The 22,570-nt window shown below is 39.4% G+C and overlaps 1 protein-coding gene and 1 non-coding gene across 2 annotated transcripts in view; one reads left to right on the top strand and one right to left on the bottom strand.

The window, feature by feature from the left end:
• Positions 1-1,251: 1,251 nt before the first annotated feature.
• The window catches only part of LOC121728977 (heparan-alpha-glucosaminide N-acetyltransferase), a 33,924-nt gene continuing 12,605 nt past the window's right edge, over positions 1,252-22,570 (bottom strand). Inside the window, exons 3-10 of the mRNA XM_042117332.1 lie at positions 22,029-22,144; positions 9,225-9,381; positions 8,419-8,623; positions 4,777-4,944; positions 4,376-4,497; positions 2,805-2,974; positions 2,064-2,250; positions 1,252-1,674 (exon numbers count right to left, since the gene is read on the bottom strand). Of these exons, the coding sequence (XP_041973266.1) occupies positions 1,380-1,674; positions 2,064-2,250; positions 2,805-2,974; positions 4,376-4,497; positions 4,777-4,944; positions 8,419-8,623; positions 9,225-9,381; positions 22,029-22,144 (1,420 nt within the window). The 3' untranslated portion in view covers positions 1,252-1,379. The remainder of the gene's footprint in view (positions 1,675-2,063; positions 2,251-2,804; positions 2,975-4,375; positions 4,498-4,776; positions 4,945-8,418; positions 8,624-9,224; positions 9,382-22,028; positions 22,145-22,570) is intronic.
• On the top strand, positions 7,687-7,759 carry Trnav-uac. Its single transcript has one exon. It is a non-coding gene; the product is annotated as a tRNA-Val (tRNA).

The following is a 22,570-nucleotide window of genomic DNA, read 5'->3' as shown; positions in this document are numbered from 1 at the left end:
CTCGCTTTATTCCTGTTTCGCAGATATTCCGCGTTCGGTTCACCGCTGTTTCGCAGTTCGCAGCATCGGTGTACTAGAGGCTAGAGGCATTAGATTTAATTTTTCTTATCTCGATAACTGGCAGTGTAATATTATATCCATTTTCTAATTCGACAATCTTAACACGATATAACTTACAAAATAAAAATAATGCTTATGTACAATCTCATCCTTTTAAGCTACTAGTGTCTAGTTTCGGAAGTTTATTCGTTCAATAGCGCATTTGATTGGCTCACGTCAAATTAGGGTCAATTCAGACCGCAACGCGTCGCGTAGATTTCTAATTTTGTATGGATTTGACAGATTTGCAAGACGTCTCACGCCCACGAAATCTCTCAATTCAGTACAAATTTAGAAATTCAGACCGGTCTGAATTGACCCTTAGTCAACAAAGCTATTGAATGGATAAATAATTCATGTCAAAACACTAAAAAAACCCCCCGAAACCAGGAATAACAATTCTTATTGTAGGAATTAAAACTGCCAAAGTCGAATCGAAAATTTATCAGTCCTAGTCCGCTGACTAGGACTGATAAATTTTCGATTATTTTCCTGCTAAAGATTATTTTCCTAGAAATAGCGCTCTATTTCTAGGAAAATAGTCTTTAGCAATTATTTAAATCACACTTTATGCACAATCTTAAACTTAAATCTTACTTCACCAAGCAAACTTACAATTATTAGGATTTTTACAGTGTAGCTTTACAATAATCGTGATAGTACAAAATTATAATAGTTATTTTTTTAAAAGTCAAATGACTTCCTTATAAGTTATACCTCCTATTAAAATATGAAGTAAATGTTTAACTCGGTAAATACTTTTTTTTTATAAATAAAGGGAATAAGTAATATATTAAATATGACCGATTTAAAATGAAATCATATTCTATCATCAGATCAAACAAAATTAATTAATATACGTACTTATATAATAATAATTATCATAACATAATTAATTTTGTTTGATCTACTCTCAATGAAGTAATTTTATTCAGATTAATAGGGATTCATACAATTTTAGCTCTTGGTATACTAGCCTGGATCTATGTAACGAAACTGATACAGCTCGGTCACTGAACACAGATAGTTGGCTATTGACCTATGGGCTATGGCTACTTCTCTCTTTATTTTGATACATCGTGTAAACTAATGAAACAGCAAGCGATAGTTCAAAGGCCTAATTTCTATAAGTATATATAATATATTCCTTTCGTGTTCAGTAACCGGGCTTTAGATAAAGAAAGAACAACAAAGAGCGAGAGCGTTATACAGCGTTCTCGCTCGGCGCCTGTCAGTACCACATTTCGATCTTACTACTACGATAATAAGGTCCAAAGTGGTTAGAGCGTTATAAATATCTTCTTCTTGGCCATAACGTGGGCGATTATGACCCATAGCGCGGTGCCCCACACGGCCTCGAGAAGGCGTATGGCGTGCGTCTCCATAGAGGGCACTCGCCAGTGGAAGGGGAATATGTGGGAGCACATGCTGTGTCCCACGTAGAGGGCGATGGCGTTTAGGCCCGGAGCCCTGAATGGGCCTCCGCCCCACAGCCTCCAGGCGTCGGTGAGAGTGTAGCAGATGCTGAGTATCACCAGCGATACAGCAGACGTCACCAGGACGAACGAGATAGACCTGCAATTTGGCATTAGCTTTAAGAATCGATAAGGAAAGATAGATATCTAACAATATTAGACGGATGTCATCTTTTTAAAGTAGATTAGAGGCAAAGATAGAGGAAGATACAATGATAATTGAATGAAGTGGTTATTTTGCTCATCGCTATCCAGTAATGAGCTAAATAATTGGTTTTGTCCTTGGTCTTGCAAAAAAGCAAAACCAGGACCAATTTTGCTTATCACTAGATACTACTGGGATAGATTACTGCTGATCCTGTGCTAAAACATCGTGCCTTTTCTTTCTTCTTTGGCCTATTATTCGTAACACTTCCCCAAAGTCTCGCGACCTTCTCAAATTTTCAGGCTGTGACCAAGCCGGACCAGCGCAAGCAAGCTTTAACTCACCACAGGTTCTTATTAATGGGCACAACACCGTGTTCCCTGGAGAAGCCGGCTAGCAGGGCTCCGGCCAGCGCAAAGGCCAGCGCCCAGGCGAGCCAGCGAGACACGCGAGCACGGTGCGAGCGCTGTAGCAGCACTGTCGCGCCAGCTTGAACGCCGAGCAGCGCTTGCACTGCTGACGTGAGGCAGCCTGAGGAAAATATGTTGTTAAGTTTTCTGTCCCTTTCCTCCATGGTGACCATGACGTAGAGTAACTCGATTGCAAAAATTGATTTAACCTTAACATCCTCCTTGAATTGGAGGAAAAAGCAAGCGCTTCCTCGGGCTATAAAATAGCAAGGAAGCTCTTAAGTAATTATGATTTTGAATTATCACTTGCTGTTCTATAGTAGTAGCTACAGCCACATATTATTAAACAGTTTAATAAAGGTCAGCCGTAGACGTTCCTGGCGTCGCTGTTCTGGTAAAGGTGGGAGGAGCCCAGCCAGGCGCGGTCGCAGCCTGAAGTTTTGGAGGGGGTCACTCACTAGTCACTAGTCACTACACTAAAAATTTATCGCTGTAGGGTAACTAGAAATTTCCTTTTATTATAGATTTTGAGATTTTTCAATTTGAACTTAGATTTTGGGGGGGGGGGGGGTCATGTCCCCTGTGGACCCCCCCCCCCCCCCCCTTCGGACCGCGCCTGAGCCCAGAAGCAGACGGTCGATGAAGCCAGCCCTTTATCCGTAGACCGTATCTCACCCAATATCCCCTCAGGGTCAGTTACTGGTCCGTCGTAGACGTTCCTGGCGTCGCTGTGCTGGTAGAGGTGGGAGGAGCCGAGCAGCAGACGGTCGATGTACCCCGCCGCGCCCCCCGCGCACCCCGCCGCCGCCCAGTCGTCGTGCTTGCCGCCAGGACCGAGGTAGCCGCTGGAAAAAGTTTAAGTTTATTTACTAGCGGCTACATACTGCCTTATATTTTTTTTTCAGAAATTCGTTAATTGTAGGGGAACCGTACTTTTTTCGGATTAAAAAATAGTCCAAAGTCATTTCCCGAGACTCAAAATATCTCCATAGCCCATACCAACTTTCATCAAAATTGGTTTACCGTGAAAGGTAATAGACACTAGACAGAGAGACAGACAGACACACATTCGCATTTATAATATTAGTATGGAAGTATGGATACTTAGGAAATTATTAACAAAATATGATTTACAAATTGTAATATTATGTATTGACTTAAAGTTCTGTACCTATAGGTAGACCGTAGACGCCTGGTAGTTATGTCTATTGTGACGCCTGATAACAATGAAAGTTTTTGCCCTTCATTACATAACAGGTCGGTGGCATCAAGCGGTGTATGTCATCAAACAATTTGCTACCTCTATCTGGATAAAGTCTTCACTGATAACGAAACAATAGGTCATCCAGTTATCTCTACTTTTGAGCCGATAATGAAAATATCTCAAAAATGTACCGATAAGTCAGACGTACAACTATGTAAGTTGGCACACACAATGGCGAAAAAATAAAAGGAAAAGAACAGTCTACATTAGATAGCATTTTGGTATTTTTACAAGAGGAATGTTTTCCAAGTTCTATCCCTAACCTAACTCTATCTAGACAAAATCCCTAACATCTGTGCTTCATCACTATGTGTATCGATCAGATACACATGTCATACTAGATAAAGCCTTGGCTATAATATAGTAGCTAGGCTGGTACAGCCAAGCTAAAAAACGAAAAAAAAAATTGAATTGAATCTAAACATTTTCTATACAAATAAGAAAAAACTAGCGAGTAGCGCCCTTATTTTTTGTTCAATCTTTATGGTCAAGCTGTAAGTAGTAAAAAGAGGCTGGTCTCTTCAGTCGCTTATCAAATATGAAATAATCGTTTAATCTAGGTATACTTAACCTTACGAAAAATAAGGGACAGATTGAGAGTTTTTTTTTTTATAAAATAAGGGGGCCAAACGAGCAAACGGGCCATCTTATGGAAAACAACTGCCGTCGCCCATGTCCACTCGCAACATTAGAAGAGCTGCAGGTGCATTGCCTTTTAAAAGGAAATACGCTCCCTTGTTGAAGGTTTGCAGGTCGTATTGGTGCGGAAATACTGCTGGTGACAGTTCGTTCCAGAGTTTTACAGTGCGCGGCAGAAAGTTACGCGAGAAACGCACGGTGGGAGACTGCCTCTCATCGAGGTGATGAGGATAGTAAATTATTCGCGCGGAACGATGGCTAAAAGTTGCAGGAGGTATGATTCCTCAGAGCACTCCCCGTGATACAACCAAAAGTGTAAATATCCACCTCTCTCACAACTTACGCGGGACAGTCAGGGTCGTGTATGACGAAGGTGATGGCGCTGTGTGCGGCGACCAGAGCCCCGGCGAGCGCCCAGCACCACACACACGACAGCACGTCCTTCAGGGCCTGACCACACGCTCCCTGAAAACAGATTGACATAGCAGAATGAGATGAACAGAGGACACAGCTGATATTTTTAATAAAGATTCAGGTTGACTAAATTACTATAGCCAATTAAGCTGCTTAACCAAGTTAGCCTGCCGTAAAGTTTAGGTAATATCAGGTAGCGCAACAAAGTCGTAATTTCTACGTCATAAAATTACACTCCCGGGCCATGAGATGCCTTTTGTCGCTCGCATGGAAACTGAACAAAATCGCCACCTAGGACCACGCTAGAATATTCTAGAATCTAGAACATACCCTCGGCGGAGTGTAGTATTTGGGTGCGGTGAGCGCGTAGAAGCCGGCGGCGACGAGGTAGGCCACCGCCAGCCGCTGCAGCACTCCGAACACCCTGATCTCACCCAGCATGTTGGACCCGTATATGGTGTTCAGAGATACTCCCAGAAGGAACATCACGATGGAGCGCTGAGGAGGGACAAGTACTTTTTAAGGGGCGTTGAGACGAGAAAGAAATTGCGTCTTGCGGGCAACATTTGGTGATACATATGTATGAGTTATTAGTTATTACACATATTATCAGGGCGAGCGAGGCGAGACCTAGTATATTGTCCCATTTACGGAAAAACAATTAATTATTATAATTGACCCATTGTATCCCACAGCTACTGGGCAAAGACCTCCCCTCTTCTATTTATTCCATAATTCGCGATCTTGTGATGTGCTCATGGTATTTTTTATTTATATTTATGTATCGGAAGTGTCATCAGTCAAGGCTTGGTTAGTATTAACCCATCAAGCCCCGTAAGCTCACCGGTGAGCGAGACACAATAGAATAACAATAGATTTCCAAGAATCCACGATCGACGGATTATTAAAATATATATAAAAAACTCTACCACGCAGAAAAACGACGCGAGCCCTCACAAAGCTCGACTTTTAGCTAGTAATATATTTATTTTATGCATATTCTGGCAGTGAGCATGGACACTTCGGAAGTGCACTTTTTAGTATTTCGAGGTAAGCCCATGTCTCTTACCGGTACTAGTACTAATACCAAATTGTAATTTTTATCATAATCGGATTGAGGTAATACACAAACAGAGAGAAGCTTATAATGACTACATTTTATGAGGAAATTATCGTGTATTGATATGAATGTTATTTATGTACCACATGTAATAAGTGCATGTACACTTCGTAAACCAGGCTAAGACAGCGGGGCTAAAATGGTCGCTTTGAAGAATCATGATATGAATCATAATATGATTCATTTTTCTAAAATCGCAAAATGCAACTCTGCTTGCAATTCATTTCTGTACTGATTTGACATTTGTCATTTTGACAGTTTTGACAATTCATTTGCTGAATTGATTGAGAGGAATTGCGAAATGTGACCATTTTAGCCCCGCTGTATTTTCTCTGCGTGTCAGTAATTCATGTCAATATAGAATTTTCACTTCTGCCTGAACTAGTTACCTACATAACATTTTCATGATTCATGGCAAACTTGTCTATAGAACCACTGTGTTCTGTAACTAATGTTGGTTTATCAAATAACAAAATGAGTACTTATAGCAAAAACTTATCAAGCTGTATAAGTACATTTTTACCTGAATATGGCAGTCTAAACTACTGGTAGGATTTTAACCAATAAGTATTTTTCAAAACGGGTTAAACATTTTAAAACTTATATTATTACTTGTTGTGTCTGTCTTTGTTAAATCAGTGTATAAAAAGTCTGCGGTTGCTTGAAATTTCGATCATGGTGGTCACTGGCCAGCGCCTGTCAATCAAACCTCCCAACAGTATCCTTACTAAAAGCCGACGATTCGGTAATAGGAGAAAGCGGTTTGTAATATAGTGTAATATTATGCGCTTAGTAGTCAGAGTTCTACATTATTTTTTGCATTTTGAAGTATTGTATTTTGTAGTAGGTATAGTACTTAAGTAAATTACATGCTAATTAGTCAGCCTTGAACGAGTTGTCAAGAGTTTTATATCACCCACCAGGGACCATCCTCACAATTTTCTAAAGACTATAAGCTATATATACTTACCATAACAGTTTTAAAAGTATATACTTAACAGTTTTAACAGTATTTTAAATACCTACTTTGAGTGGTTGGTAAAGAGATTTATCATTTAAGTACCCAAATTTTCTGTGTGTCCGCCGTCTGTCCAGGCTGTATCTCAAAAAACGGAGATAGACGATTAAAACTGATTGCCTTTCATCTGAGACGCCATGTTAAAAAGTGACAGCGGAGCACGGTACTCGGTAGAAAACACTCGTCACGCCACAAGTCACAGCATTCCAAGTCTCAACACGTCTAGCGACGAACAAAAACTCAACGAAAGTGTTATGTAAGGCCCTAATTAATATTTTGCAACTATATATTTAAGTTAAAAACGGGACCCTTAAAGGGTTACCTCATACCTGTCTCTATGCTAATAATTGTAGTGTCAACTTAAAGAGTTCATACTAAAAAAATCTTTGGCATATACAGTATATAAAAGAAACTAAGTATATTATTTGTTTATAAAGGAAACTATAACCCCTTTATACAGCCCAAGATTTTTCCTTTCTCAAAAGTCTGCTTAAACGCCAATCGCTCCATCTCAGTTCCCACCCTTAGTATCAGTTCGCTAACCCTTTACATAATCGTCAGACTGGTTCTCCCTAACAGGATACACGAACCTGTATGCCCTTAGTTAGCTCGTGTGTACGCCCTTTATTCATCACCATGGATAGAGGGATAGTTATGATTCGAGTTTATCTGGAAGTTATGATAGGACGAAACGCGAAATGGACTAGCTAATAAATAGATTACATAATATTATCCCCGTCACCCAGCCCTGTAATAATAAAAAGAGTATATTTACTCAAGTCTTAAGATTTTATATCGTATCAGACAAGGACAAATCATTGTATAACAATAACATCTACTCTTCTTTCATCTTTTTAACCGAATTCAAAAAAAGGAGGTTATCAATTCGACCCGTGCATGCTCTATGTTAATGTAGGATAATATTTTCAGATTTTCGTCTATGTCAGCGTCTGTAAAAATGTGCCAATTTAAAAAAATGTATGTTAAATGTACGTATGTATGTTTTATGTTTGTGTTCGCATATCTCCGGAACTGCAAGTCGGATTTAGTACGGGAAACGATAATAATAAACTATCTCAAAAATTGGGCTGTGTCGTCAACTGGTTCCGTGGTGTAGTGGTTATCACATCTGCTTTACACGCAGAAGGCCGCCAGTTCGATCCTGGCCGGAATCACATTTTTGTGGCTTTTGTCATTTTAGTTTTTTAGTCTTTTTTCAATTTTAAATTAATTTTATTTTCGTTAGTTTAAATTTATTATTGTCATTGAAAATTATAACAAAAAATATTTTATTATAATTTTCAATGACAATAATAATCGAATTTCATTTTTGCTCTACCTAGCTAGAGCAAAAATGAAATTCGATAAATACAGTGCTTGCACAGCTGGCGCGTGCCGCAATATCAAAGTAAAGCCAAAGTCATATTTTATTATATTTTATATTATGCATAAGTAATATATTTGGACACACAACACACTTTTAAAAATTTCGACGTAACGTTACCATGGTCCATGATGCCTCCGGGAAAAATACTATTTGTTGAATTGTTGTTTTTTATTAAGCTTGAATTCCCACCAGGAACCTACGGTGCGCCGTACAATCAATAACATAATACAGTCCCTAAGAATGCTTTTTGGTTCCCTGGATGAAACTGCTTCCAACAGTAGATAAGGCTGCCAATTTGGACTTTCCTATATTGTACATTTTTGTAGATTGTTTTATTTTTGTTCGGAAAAGTACTTATTTTATTTATTTTGTAACGGAACGTTACCTACACTCGATCCGTTACCTACGTTCCGTTACAATTTATTCAAGTTAAAACTCTTAACTCACCCTCACGATGTGTACGAATATCTTCCACCTGGGCACGCCTTTCGCGAAGGCGGATTTCACGGACAGGGGGATGCAGACGCCCATGATCCAGAGAAAGGAGGGGAAGACCAGGTCGCCGGCAGCCAGGCCGTTCCACGTCGCGTGCTCCAGCCACCAGTACCCGCCGGCGCCGTCGTTCACGAATATCATGAACACTATCGCTATCCTAAAACGTAAGGAAGTTGCATTTTTATATAATTTTATTAAGGCTTAAATTGACGAATTGTCAAAGTTAAACAATTCGTCAAAGAACTAAAGTCACCGACATAGTGCAGAGAATCAGTACGCTGAAGTGGAACTGGGCTGGTCACGTAGCTCGAAGAACAGACGATCGCTGGAGTAAACTTACTCTGGAATGGAGACCAAGGCTGGGAAATCGGGGTGTAGGTCGACCTCCAACTAGGTGGGACGACGATCTCCGCTTAGTTGCAGGCCCATGTTGGATGCGAGTAGCAGGAGATCGGTCATCTTGGCGTTCATTAAGAGAGGCCTATGTCCAGCAGTGGACGACTATAGGCTGATATGATGATATGATAAGGCTTAAATTAATTTAATTTCAATTAAGTTTATGAAAAATCTAAATACATTTAAATATTGTTTTAAAGTAAGAGCCAGCTAAAGCCAGATTTTCGTCATTTTTAAATACAGTGTGTAGCAAAACAAACCGATATAAGTACTAGTAAAAGTTGGAAAAATAACTCTTTATCACTTTGTTTTGTTAAGTCCTGTAGATTTATAGATAAAGATTATTTCTTGATCTCTCTTACCCCCTGAACGTATCAAGTGCTCTCAACCGCTGTTGTATCGCCAACTCCTTATCTCCGTACCGCAGCTTGGCGGAGCGGGTTACCCGTGACATGATGAGCTTGAAAACCCCGTACACCACCCACACTCCCACCAGCACCGCCAGAAGTAGCAGTAGAGCTGCAAAGATAAAAGGTAAATTGTCAAATGTGTCGCGAATCGCAGCTTCGAAGGTCGAAAGAAGATTCGCCGGTACTCTCACCACAAAGGAACTAAAGTTAATGTTAATATGGCGAGACTGCAGACGCTCGACTCTCAGGCGGAGTATCGTCTCCTTATGGATGTTGTCTACAACGTCCTCGACTTTCAAGGAGCAGTGCAGGCAGGATATGGCATTGTGGGGACCTCGCTCGGCAGACGCAGCTCGGGTACATATGGTGCGATGCCGCTATGTTTTTTTTGTCATCTAACTTCACTATGGAAACTATCGAATGCATTTTGACTAAGAACATCTTAGACTGTTTCTTAAATCTTGCCAATCAATGTAAAGTAGCCATCATTATTGTATTATCATTTTGCGTTACTCTTTTTCATACGGCATCTTGAGATGTGACGTAACCTCGGCCTTGAAAATTTCACCACATATGAAACAGTGATCAGATAATCGATACTTGAGATAAATGCTCTCACGTATCGCGTTTTATCAGTCGCATTATTCGGGACGTTACCTAGCGGCTAGTTCTGTTGGATGTTCGAAGATGAAGTGTGTGTTGGTGTTCGCTCTTTGTATATTTTCCGCCCATGGAGCTCAATATAGAGTCGACCCGTTGGTGCTGACGGACCAGGGACTAATCCGAGGGATGAAAGCCAGCGATGGCAGCTACTCCTCATTCTTGGGAGTCCCGTACGCTACAGTCGACGCAAATGATCCGTTTGGTGTAAGTACAGTCATACTAAGTACTTATAACAAAAGTTTTAATAAAGTGTAGCGTAATACTTAATAGTTCGGTTATACATTAATTTACACTATAAACATTTTGTATGTTTTTTACGGTAATGCAAACGCCTAAGGTCATTTTCTACTGCTTGAATTTCAAAGAGTTGCATGAAACTTGCAATTGAACCAATTCAAGTCAATTTATCAACGTTTAGTAAGTATGTGCAATATGTAGTTCATTATATTTTTTTCCAGCCCGCCTTGCCTCACGATGGATTCGGAAGCTTGGTGTTCAACGCATACGACGGGCTGAGCAAATGCCCCCAATCCATTCCCCTATCGTCCCGCGCTTCGACCAGGGAAGGTGAATCCTTGGACTGTCTGAAAATGAATATCTACTCCCCCATCCTCGCCAGCACACAGAACCCATTGCCGGTGCTAGTCTGGTTTCAAGGGGGCGACTTCGCACACGGAAGCGCGGGAGAGTACAACCCGGATAAACTAGTCAGGCAGGGCATTCTGGTCGTCACCGTCAACTACCGTCTGGGGCCGTACGGGTTCATGTGTCTAGACATACCCTCGGTACCCGGCAATCAAGGCTTGAAGGATCAGTACGAAGCTTTGGTCTGGATTCGAAACAACATCCGCGCCTTCGGAGGAAACCCTTACAACGTAACGATCGCCGGTCAAAACGCGGGATCCACCTCGGCATTGCTCCATCTTTACTCCAATAAAGATAAATTATATAACAAGGTGATCGTGGAGAGCGGCACTCCGCAGAACGTCGAAATGTTCGTGAACGGTGACGTAGATGCGGCCCTCAAACTAGCATCTCATCTGGGATTCAGCACGTCGAATACTTTAGAAGCTCTCGACTTCTTAAAGGAAACCTCCTACGAGCTGGTAGCGGGGGCTGCGGCAGACCTGAACATGCAGTTTAAGCCGTGCCGCGAAAAGTCGTTCAGTGGCATCGATAACTTTATCGAATACGAACCCCCCGCTCTATCCAATCCGAGGAAGGTGAGAAATACCCCGGTGCTCATAGGACATACGAGCAACGAGTTCGCCAATAAAATTCGAGACGACAGCTACTACAAAACTAATCCGTTTTACAAGAAAATTGAAGATAATTTTAATCTAGACGAGGATAAGCTGTCTCAGGCTGCCGATATAGTCCGACACTTTTACATTGGTGACGAAGACATTACTGAAGCGAGGAGGGCGAGGCTCGAGCAGTTTGAATCTGATGTGAACGTGAACCATCCCATCCAACGGACTATTACGAAATTGCTGAACGAACAGGCCCAGCCGCTGTACGAATATGAATTTAGCTTCAAAGGGGAGGAGGACGGTGTTGCAAACGGCGAAGAGATAAAATACTTGTTTTCTTCAGCAGAGGAATCTGACGAAAATAATTTAATTGCAACCAGATTGACCAAGATGTGGTCCAATTTCGTCAAATACGGGTAGAACATTTTAATTTCAAAATTTATGATTTTATGTTGTGAGATTTCTTTTAGAAGTTTCTAATTTTCTTTTTTTTCAGCAACCCCACTCCTCAAGCGGAGGAAGTTTTGCCAATAACCTGGAACCCAGTTTCATCTGAATCCAGACCATATTTGAAGATAGATTCGACCATGGAAATGAAGAGTAGAATCAACAATGATCGTATGGCGTTTTGGGATCTCTTCTACTCCCTCTACGAGAAGGACAATAAGTTCTCAAGGGAATGCATCAAGCATTGATATAGTTAATGGCAAGGCTGTGACTGAATAAATTTTATTAATTAATTTAAATTAAAATATACTTAACTTATTGGTATAAATAATTTTATTATTCAAGAAGTCATGATATAATAAAATATTCGAGTATAGTATTTTATTTCGGAATCTTCAAGAATTCTTGGGTTTAGGGCCGTTTTGCGCTACGTCCGATCCGAATTCATTAAAATAAAGTTCGAAATAGACGTGAAATTATTTCTATGAACTAGCTTTTTTTAAATATACTATAGAGTATAGTTGGTGCCCGCAACTCCGGTTTATCGCGCGGGAACCAAAATCGGTTTATCGTGCGGGAACCATATTAGTACTTTTAACCGGGACTCAAAGTATCTCCATACCAAATTTCAACAAAATCGGTTCAGCGGTTTGGGCGTGAAGAGGTAACAGGCAGACAGACGGACAGATAGACACACTTTCGCATAATATTAGTATGGATTTCGATTCGAATAGAATTCGATACAGATGTACACTTTTGCCTTACTCTAGTTGAATAAAAAAAGTAGATAGGTATAGGGACTAAGCCCCACATAAAACATGGGCATTGGGTACCTAATTGGTTTATTAGCGAAAATCGAATGCTGACACCGTTTCCTTTAGTGTGTCACCTGCCTAATAGGTTTAGGTGTATGCAGGTCACATAGTGTACCTAATGCTTAAAATATAGAGCATAGTTGGCTCAACTTAAATTAGACTAGTTTCTTTTAGAAAAATCCATTGTACTCTAATATAAATCCGAAATTGTGTCTGTCTGTCTGTTACCACGTCACGGCCAAACCGCTGAACGGATTTTGCTGAAATTTAGTATGGAGATACTTTGGGTCCCGGAAAAGGATATAAGATTCTTTTTATCCCTGAAAAATGTATGCTTTCCGTGCGATAAACGAATTTGGCGCAACGGTTTTATGGACGTCATCTAGTAGCCTCAGACCAAATCAAATATCAGCCAAGTGCGAGTCGGACTCGCGCACGAAGGGTTCCGTACCATTATGGAGCAAAATTAGGCCAAAATTAGTATTTTTTGTATGAGCCCCCTTAATTTCTTATTTTATTTTAAAATTATTATTAATTATTAAAGTACACATATTATATTTTAGGCTTTTGTGAAAATTTCAAGTGCCTACCTATTGCCATTATTGATATCGAGCAAAAAAAGGCCAAAAAATCACGTTTGATGTATGGGAGCCCCCATTAAATATTAATATTATTTTGTTTTTAGTATTTTTTGTTATAGCGGCACCAGATATACACAATCTGTGAAAATTTTAGATGTCTAGCTATAGTGGTTCTTGAGTTACAACTTACAGCCTGGCGACATCCAGACAGACAGACGGACAGACGGACCTTATTGCTGCTGCGGAGCCCTTCATGGGCTTCAGTGTGTAATGTGTCGAGCCAGCGGACGGTCGCGCTCCACGTTATGCACACGCAGCAAATATTATTAATTATTATTATTTTCGCGAATCGCGCGGCTGATTGCCGCTGCACGTCACCATGGCGCTCGTGGCGAATCAGTCCATCGACACAATGGACGAGGTTAGCATAATGCAGATCTGCAAGCCCTCCTTCACCAGCGAGGAGATTTGCCAGGGGAAGCATTTGCTCTACGAGACGCTCGGCCAGAACGCGAATATGCCATCGCGACGGAGGGATGGAACTGAAAGAAGAGTGCAGGATGTTATATCCTTGCTGAAGCAGACGGATCCGGATGAGGTGCCGGCTTTTGTGGCGAAAAAACTGCACAAGCTGTCGACGTCGTCACCCTCTTAAAGGACATCAGATTCCTGAAAGAAGAGTTGGCCGAAGTTCGAGGTAGACTGCAGGTATCGGAGTCTACGATCAGCGATCTACGTAATGAATTAACACAATTAAAGAGTGGTAATTCAATATGTAGGTCACCTGATGCCGAGTTCGTCACTCGCCGACGTGGTGCGCAAGCGATCACGTTCAGCCCGTCAGCACTTTCAGACGGGTCAACGCACGAGCACGTCATCGCCGCCGCCGCCACCGCCGCCGTTGCCAACGCCACCCGCGCCCCGCCTGCAACGGAGCCGCGGCCGAACTACGCAAGTGTCGCCGCTTGCCCCCCGCCTCCCCCCCCCGCGTTCCAAAAACAAAGGGAAAAAGGAGTGTCCTCCCTCCGAAAAGGATCGAAAGTGCGATGATGACAGGTTTATAAGAGTGGAGAGAAAGAAGAAGAAACCCGTCGTCCGCAACCATCGCGGCACCGCACCCGAAGGACCCGAGCAGCTGTTGCGGCGTGAGACTCCCGCGACGCCGCTGTACGTGTCCAGGCTGCACTGGTCCACGACGGTCGAGCAGGTCGTGGACTACATCAGGAGCAAGACCCACTTCGTCTTGAGGGTCGAGCGCTTGGAGTCCCGCCACAAAGTGAATTTTAGCTCCTTTGTGGTGAGAGTCCCGACGCACCATCTACCGACCTTCGAGAAGGAGGAGTTCTGGCCGAGTCCAACCAGTCCGAAATGGGCGAGTCCAACTCGCACTTGGCCGGTTTTTTTAATAACTCCCACACCGGTTTCGGTGACGGTGGCCGGTTGTATTAAAGCCAGGCCAGTTACGCAGGAATTATTTTATTGTGCCCAAGTGTGTGCGCAATATACAAGAGCACTCTCTAGCCGACACGACTGGCGAGAAATCAGGCGCAGGACCGACTTTTTAGGGTTCCGTGCCCAAGGGGTAACGGGACCCTATTTACTAAGACTTCATCGTCTGTCCGTCTGTCTGCCTCCAGGCTGTAACTCAAGAACGGTAATAGCTAGAGAGTTGAAATTTTCATACATTATGTATATCTGTTGCCGCTATGACAAATACTAAAAACAAAATAAAATAATCGCCGATCAAGATGTATGAAATAAATGATGAGAATGATGAAAAAAAAAAATGAGTCGAATGGCGTTTATCGATCGCTTAGGTATAGGTATGCCAATTTCATACATTTTGATCGGCGATTGTATGAAGAAGCGATGCGTCTTGGCTAGGGGTTCAGGTATTAAATCACCCGTATAGTTCTTGAGTAATAGTATACTAACAGAAAACTATGCCAGTTTTATTAGAATGGACAGCTTCTGGCGGATGTTCGAAAGATGGGTTCCATTTAATGCTAAATCAAGGATTTAGGGCATCTGCTGCGCCCACTAGACAATTGTTAAAGACGTTTGCTACTCTAAATCAGAGGCTTGTAACAGTTGTAACTTGTAACACATACAACAATCCATACTAGTATTATAAATGCGAAAGTGTATCTGCCTGTCTGTCACCTCTTCACGCCCAAACAGCTGAATCGATTTTGCTGAATTTTGGTACGGAGATACTTTGAGTAAAATCCCACATAGGATACTTTATTCCCGGAAAAATGTACGGTTCATGTAATATTTAATTTGATCTTGTCTTTGATACAATTTCTCTGATGGCTCAAGGACCATGGTGCATAGAATCTCTCTTATGATTATATCAGAGTAGACTGATTATGTGTCGAGTGAAATCTGAAATTGTGTCAAATCATAAAATATGGAAGATTCATGCTTTGGGACGGATGGGTCGACTAGAACGTCCTTATAGAATGTATCTAAAACTCTACGAGAAACTTGGACCGAAACCACTGAATGGTTTACAATTTATTAATTTACAATAATATTTATTAATAAACTTTCATCGTTTTCAACTACCATTTGTTCCGCCACTACAATTTCTACTGTCCCTTAGCGCGTGACATCGCTATCATATTCAATCAGAAATTCAATGAAATATCTAAGAAATAGCCACTCATTTAAATGATCACATTGGTTAAAGAAAAGTTGGACACCACGAAATTACGCGTCGACTTTGAAACGAGACGGAACGAGGTGCGACACGGCATTGCACATAATTATTGCAACGTCGTTTTGCACCGCGATCGTATCTAAGTCGTCGCGTAGTGACTAGCGGCCGTTCCCAATATTCAATCTATCTCTGGTTTGACATACAACCGATCGCAGCTAACATTGAATTGACATAAAATATTTGTCTCAAATGTCTAATGTGAGCTATTCCTATCTCTAGTAGGGCAAAACCAGAGATAGATCAAGTATTGGGAATGGCCGTAGGTGTGTCACGCTTTTACGCGACACTATTTTTTTCACGTACAAATCACGTCCCTTATTTTTTCGCTGTGAATTGACCCTTGATTCTACTTAGTATCTAATTGAAATTAAGGGTCAATTCACACAGATAATATTCTAATCTTAAGCCTCTATTAAGAATTTTTCAAGCTACTAAAAGTGTTTTTAATAAAATAAATATAATATTCAAGTCAGCAATTTCCAATTCTTTCACTTTTCTTTAGCCGCAAAGTATTATAAACAGCTAAGTTTTACTATTACGGAATACGGAGATAAGTAGTAGGTAATTTAACAGGGTCTTTCGCTGGTTCACACCACAGATTTTCGAACCGCGGTTCGAAAGTTCGAAACAGCAAAGAACTGTTTTTGGATTTCCCGATTCATACCACGGTTATTGGAGTAGTGTGAAACCACTTATTAATTATTTTTTGGTATGGGTGGATTTGGACCACGAATTTAAGCCAATAATAATTGTACTAATGAAAATTTTTTAGTCTCATTTTTATTTATTTGTACAGACGTATAGAAAAGTGGTTTCAAGAAGAAATAAAAACGCTTTTTTAATAAAGAAATGACATTTATTTCAAAATCATAAAAAATGTGAAACTTTACATATTTATTACAATTGGATCACAGTTTGATTTAAAGTACACGTTAAACTTTTAACTAATCGTAAATCACAGTCCACACACAGGTAATCGCTAACTTTAAAATTAACCTAACACTATAATTGCATAAAATCACAGAAAAAAAAATAATATCTGATGTAAATAAAAAAAAAACTTAAAACTACATAATTGTAAAAAATCGTAGTCGGAAAATTAAAATAATAAAAAAAAAACAAAGTAGTAAAACAATCAAAAGGAGTTAAAAAAAACTTATGTTACAAAAATCTTTATATTTATAAAGATTTTTGTAAAGCTAATTTTAAACCCTTACCTTAAGTTAAATTTTTCAGGCAATTGCCAATGGTTACTTCACTCGCTAATAACTCTTTTATGATGTTACCTATTCTTTTAAGTCGGTAATTTTTTTGCGCCCATCTCGCATATTTTTAATTTACTTTTACATTACACATACATTATAGAAATATCTACACTGCGGTTCGAATCATGCACTAATAAAAAAAAGGTCTTCTCTGTTTCGAACCGCGGTATGAATCGGGAAATTCAAAAACAATTCTTCGCTGTTTCAAACCGCGGTGTGAACCATCTGTGGTGTGAACCAGCGAAAGACCCATTTAACAAAATACCTACTTTCTTATTTATTACAATAAACAGAAAGTAAGCATTCAGCGCCTATTGCTATTATTTACAATTTGTTTTCGTCGATTTTCTTCGTTACTTACTACTACTTATACCTAAGTCTAAAGTAGAAATCGCCCATTCACTTATCGGTACATGTCTTTTTCATTAGCGTTGTAGAATCGCAGCTAAATGGTGCTCCTATCGACTTTTTATTACTTTTAAATTTTTGTGTTGACTGCTGCCCTACTCAAGTAAAAAGTCGTCTTGACGGTTGATGGATTTGTGACAATTATTATTAAAATTATTAATGAGGTATTGATCTTGAGGTATTGATATCTTGTACGTGGGAGAGCCATGCTTCGGCACGAATGGGCCGGCTCGACCGGAGAAATACCACGTCCTCACAGAAAACCGGCGTGAAACAGCGCTTGCGCTGTGTTTCGCCGAGTGAGTGAGTTTACCGGAGGCCCAATCCCCTACCCTATTCCTTTCCATACCCTCCCCTATTCCCTTCCCTTCCCTACCCTCTCATATTTCCCTATTCCCTATTAAAAGGCCGGCAACGCACCTGAGGCTCTTCTGATGCTGCGAGTGTCTATGGGCGACGGAAGTTGCTTTCCATCAGGTGACCCCGTTTGCTCGTTTGCCCCCTTATATCATAAAAAAAAATCTAATTATAACAATTAACAACAACAATACCGAGGAAACAGCTATATCAACTTGCGAAATGATAGCATCCAATTATTGTGAGGAAATACGCTATTTATAATGTTTTATATTTTTATTTATAATAAGCGTTATTAACTCCGACATTTTAATTTTTGTTAATAATAGTGTGAACTCTTATTTTAACTTATAGGTGGCGTGTCACTTGCAAGTTGCAGTGCCCTACGAGTTATATAAAATTCCATACATCTTTTTAAAATTTTAATTCTATCTTCGAAAATATCGAATGTAAGTTGTCAGTGGAAGATCCTGGGGGAGGCCTTTGCCCAGCAGTGGGACACATAGGCTAATAAAAAATAAAGTTGTCTAAGTATCTAAATCCGATTTTAACCAACGATGTAAGAAGAATATTGTTGTAAGCAAAATGTAATAATTTTTGTTCATCGAGCAATCCTTGAACCGAAATCTTTAGCTTTTCTTTATGTTTTGCCGTCGGGTAAAAATAACATAAACAAAACAGGTTGTAGTTACATCAGCGAGACTAGTAACGGACCTCGGAAGTGCGCGGTGTCGCGTCGGCCGTGTTGACTTTCGTTTCATTCAAGTTCAAGCGGCCGGCAAATGACATACAGATAGCTTCGATCGATCGTTTCAATCTACTGCTATTCACTAATTAATACGGATAATTATTAATTAGCGAATAGCGCTATTTGAACGAGCGTTGCTCGGTATTCGATAAAACACGAATTTAATGATATCGCCCCCGAAACCCTCTATATACTAAATTTCATGAAAATTGTTGGAGCCGATTCCGAGATTCTAATTATATATACAAGAATTGCTCGTTTAACACCTCCATCGTGGGTATCGCAGACATAATAGATTTTCAATTGTCATGCGGCAGCCGGCTGCCGCTTGGGGATTGATGGGTAGGTTACAGAGTAAGTATAAGAAATTACATTCATCGAAAAATACGGTACTATGGAATACCAATTAGTGTAATACAATATTTTTAATATCATAGAGTCATTTTACTAGAGTGATATAATATGTTATATGAGTATTGAGTAGGTATAACATTAACTCACTCTTATAGTAATATATTTAGTATACTAGCTGTTGCCCGCGACTTCGTCCGCGTCAGCAAAATGTGATAGAAAAAGAAAATGAAAAAGAGAGAAATTTTCCCCTTCCTTACCCAAATAGTAAAAATGGGATCTTGTTAAGTAGTTGATCTGATCACTTTTCATGAACCTAAAGTTGTAGATAAAAACGCCAATACTGTACCTATAGAAAATCTTAAGGATAACGAATAGAGTAAAATTATTATTTTTAAACAAAAATTGAAACCAACTTCCAAGGTAACAATAGTAATTTTCTTAAATGAACTAAAAAGTATTAATTAAAAATTCATATTCTGTATTCAGTATTTCTGTTCTCACTTCTCAATCTTCATAATTTGAAGTCGTTACCAGTAATATAAGTTGCAGTTATATTTTGTCACAGAACTGGAGATTAGGTTAGCTGGTAGTTGGTACCGAGTACCGATTTCAAAATAATGAAGACTGAGAACAGAAATACTGAGTACCTACTTACAGAATATGAATTATTTAATACATTTTAGTTCATTTAATCTAGATCTACAAAAAAGCGGTAAATTGCATATAGAAATTGCGCTAAAGTTAGCTGCTACGAACACGGACGTATTGAAAAAATATGAAGATTGAATACAGAAATAGTTGACGCGTCTATGTGTGCCCCAAAAAATATCCAGGAGTTCCTTCTGTATCTCACGAATTTCAGTATCAGATCGCCACTTTCGTAAGCATTGTACCAAATTCGGGTTATTGTACCTCTTTAAACAGTAAACACTAAATAGCAACAAAAGAGTTTTGAAAATCAATCAACATACGGTGGAACAATAATATAATCAAAGGCAAGATTTTTAGAATAGAATAGAATAGAATAGAATAATTATATAAATTATGATATATGATAATAACTTAAATTATGATAATATTACAACAAAATAATGACAATTTCTAAATACATTTTTGATAATAATGTGATGATTCCTGGCATAATTATAGTGATGATGATGATTATTATTGACACATTGACATAATCATATGCTTTTAGTAGTTGAAACAACGCCAAAATTGCCGAACATTTATCTATAAGGATTCAAGAGTTCTGTACAGCACCTTCGGAACCAGGGTGTACTTCGGCGCAAATTCTTATTTTTTGATAGTTTAAGCTTAAAATCCTTCAGAAAAACGTAAAATCACTATATGTTGCCATATAAATTTTAAGGAGTCCTGTCGATTTTTCATGGATTGCATCATCAGATCACCACTTTTGTGATCATGTTACCGAATTCGGGCTACTAATCTCATACAACAACAAAAGAATTTTGGAAATCGGTCTACAAACGACGGAGTTGTCCGCGAACCAATATAAAAAAGTTAAATATATCCTCCTCCTTTTCGAAAGTCGGTTAAAAAGTAGCCTAAGTTATGCCTTACTATATCAGCTATGTGCCAAAAAAAGTCCCGTCAAAATCGCTCCAGCCATTTCAGAGATTAGCTGGAACAAACAGACAGACAGACATACAGACAAAAATTGTAAAAAATGTTGTTTTGGTGTATGTACCATATAAACATTTATATGCATGTAGTAAAAAACCGTTCTTTCAATATTACAAACAGACACTCCATTTTTATTTATATGTATAGATAACAGTAATGAGAGTCAAATGCCGTAATCAGTATTCTAATTTATGTTCCCGTATGCAAATAATTTCGGCCAAGGTGAAACCTTCGGCAACCTTCAGAAACGTGTTTTTGAGATTTTGTACGAAGATAGGCTGTAAAGTGTAAACTAGTGTAAACAAGTGTTTTGCCGGGTGACCTTTTATCGATAAGGTTAGACGTTGGACCGTTAGGACGTTAGGTTATATATTTTGGCGCGCAGTGAATATGACAGTTCTGTTTTTTTCTTAGGGCGCGGACGCAATCAGTCTATTTTTTTTACTGACCAGTGTAAAAGTTACGAGCTACGGCGGATTATAATATAATATGCAAAAATTTAATTTTTCGTAATTTTAATTGTCTCAAGTGTAATCCATGTCTGATAGTTTTAAGTTGGCATTTTATTTTATCCAAACTGGGTACCAAATGTCGCAACTCGCAACTCTTAACTACTGTCAGCTGGCAACCCTCAAACAGATCTCAAGAAGGCCAGGAAAATGATAAACACAATATCTTTAGATAAAATTGATACAAAAGGACAGTCTTATTGTGTCAAGGCACTTATTAACAGTACCAAAACAGTACCAAAAAAGGCTGTATCCTAGAAATTTATTGTTCGATAAAAATTAATTGGCTTCCTCATTTACGCGTTTTGGTAATGTTTTTGTGCCATGAAATTTTTTGGGGTTTTATGTCGTAACTCCTATAATACATGTTAATTCTTAAATTAAAAGTTTTTATTATCTCGTAGGAATATTGAGTTACATAATATGATCAGTTTTTGGCATCTAGTTAGTTTAGGACTGGGTATGTGTATGTTTAGGACTGGGTTTAGTAAACGTGTCTTTGGTACTGAACTGAAGCCCGATTCTCAAGCTTCGAATGTAAAAAAAAACAGCAAAATATTGACAGCAAAAAGACAGCATAATATTATACATAATATGCGCACGCGATTAAGATAGATTACGACCGAAACGATAATCACTTGATCAAAATATGGCCTACTTTTTACATCGATTTCCAATGATACAGTAGCGGGCGCATCACTGGGTTTCTATTTTTTTAACCTACTTACAAAAACGAGAATGTTCGGTTATGGAGTTTATAGACTCAAATTATGAATGAGTATTGATTTTTGGCGTCATTATAGTAAAACAAATAAAATGCGTCCCGCCGCGTCCCTTCATAACATGTGCGTATATATTTGTATAAACTCGTCATAGAGCATAAACAAAATTTAAGGCGCATCCCTTCATAAAAAGTGCCTATATTATATAGTGTATAACTCGTCATAAAGTATAAACAAATTAATTCAAATTAGGTATACTCACGCAAATAGATGTCAACGGGTTCCTTCTCAGTTCGCAGGTCGCAGCCCTCGCGCGTGGCGTTCAGCCGGTACACCCCGAACTCGCCCAGGTGCGGCCGGATTTGGCACAACAGTCCCCTGTAACACAACACTCAAATGACCAGCAGGAACTTTTAGATGGCATATTGCCAAGTAAATATATTACTGTACAGACACAACAATTAATAGGGAACTGCATGCACACGTGCAGGAACTATAGGTGCATTGCAAATAAATTTACACATATTTCGGACGATGCTAGCTCTGATGCTAGTATGCAGCACTTTGAGAGAATGCAAGAACTTTAGGTGGTAGCAAGTAATTAATTGAGTACAAGTTTCGGATTGGCGACACCGAAGCAGTGAGTATGATCTTTGGTTGTATGCGATTACATAGCCGCGTTACCACTATTTCTGCACTTATATGACCCAACCCCCTAGTCTAAATGTATTTTGAATAAGCCATCACGGGTGTTACGGAGTTATCTATTGTAAACACACAATTGAAAATGGATGGATGGACGTT

This window comes from Aricia agestis, chromosome 7, assembly GCF_905147365.1.
Source record: "Aricia agestis chromosome 7, ilAriAges1.1, whole genome shotgun sequence".
NCBI lineage: Eukaryota > Metazoa > Arthropoda > Insecta > Lepidoptera > Lycaenidae > Aricia > Aricia agestis.
The sequence above is the reverse complement of the archived record's forward strand: the minus strand, read 5'-3'. Positions and strand labels throughout refer to the sequence as shown.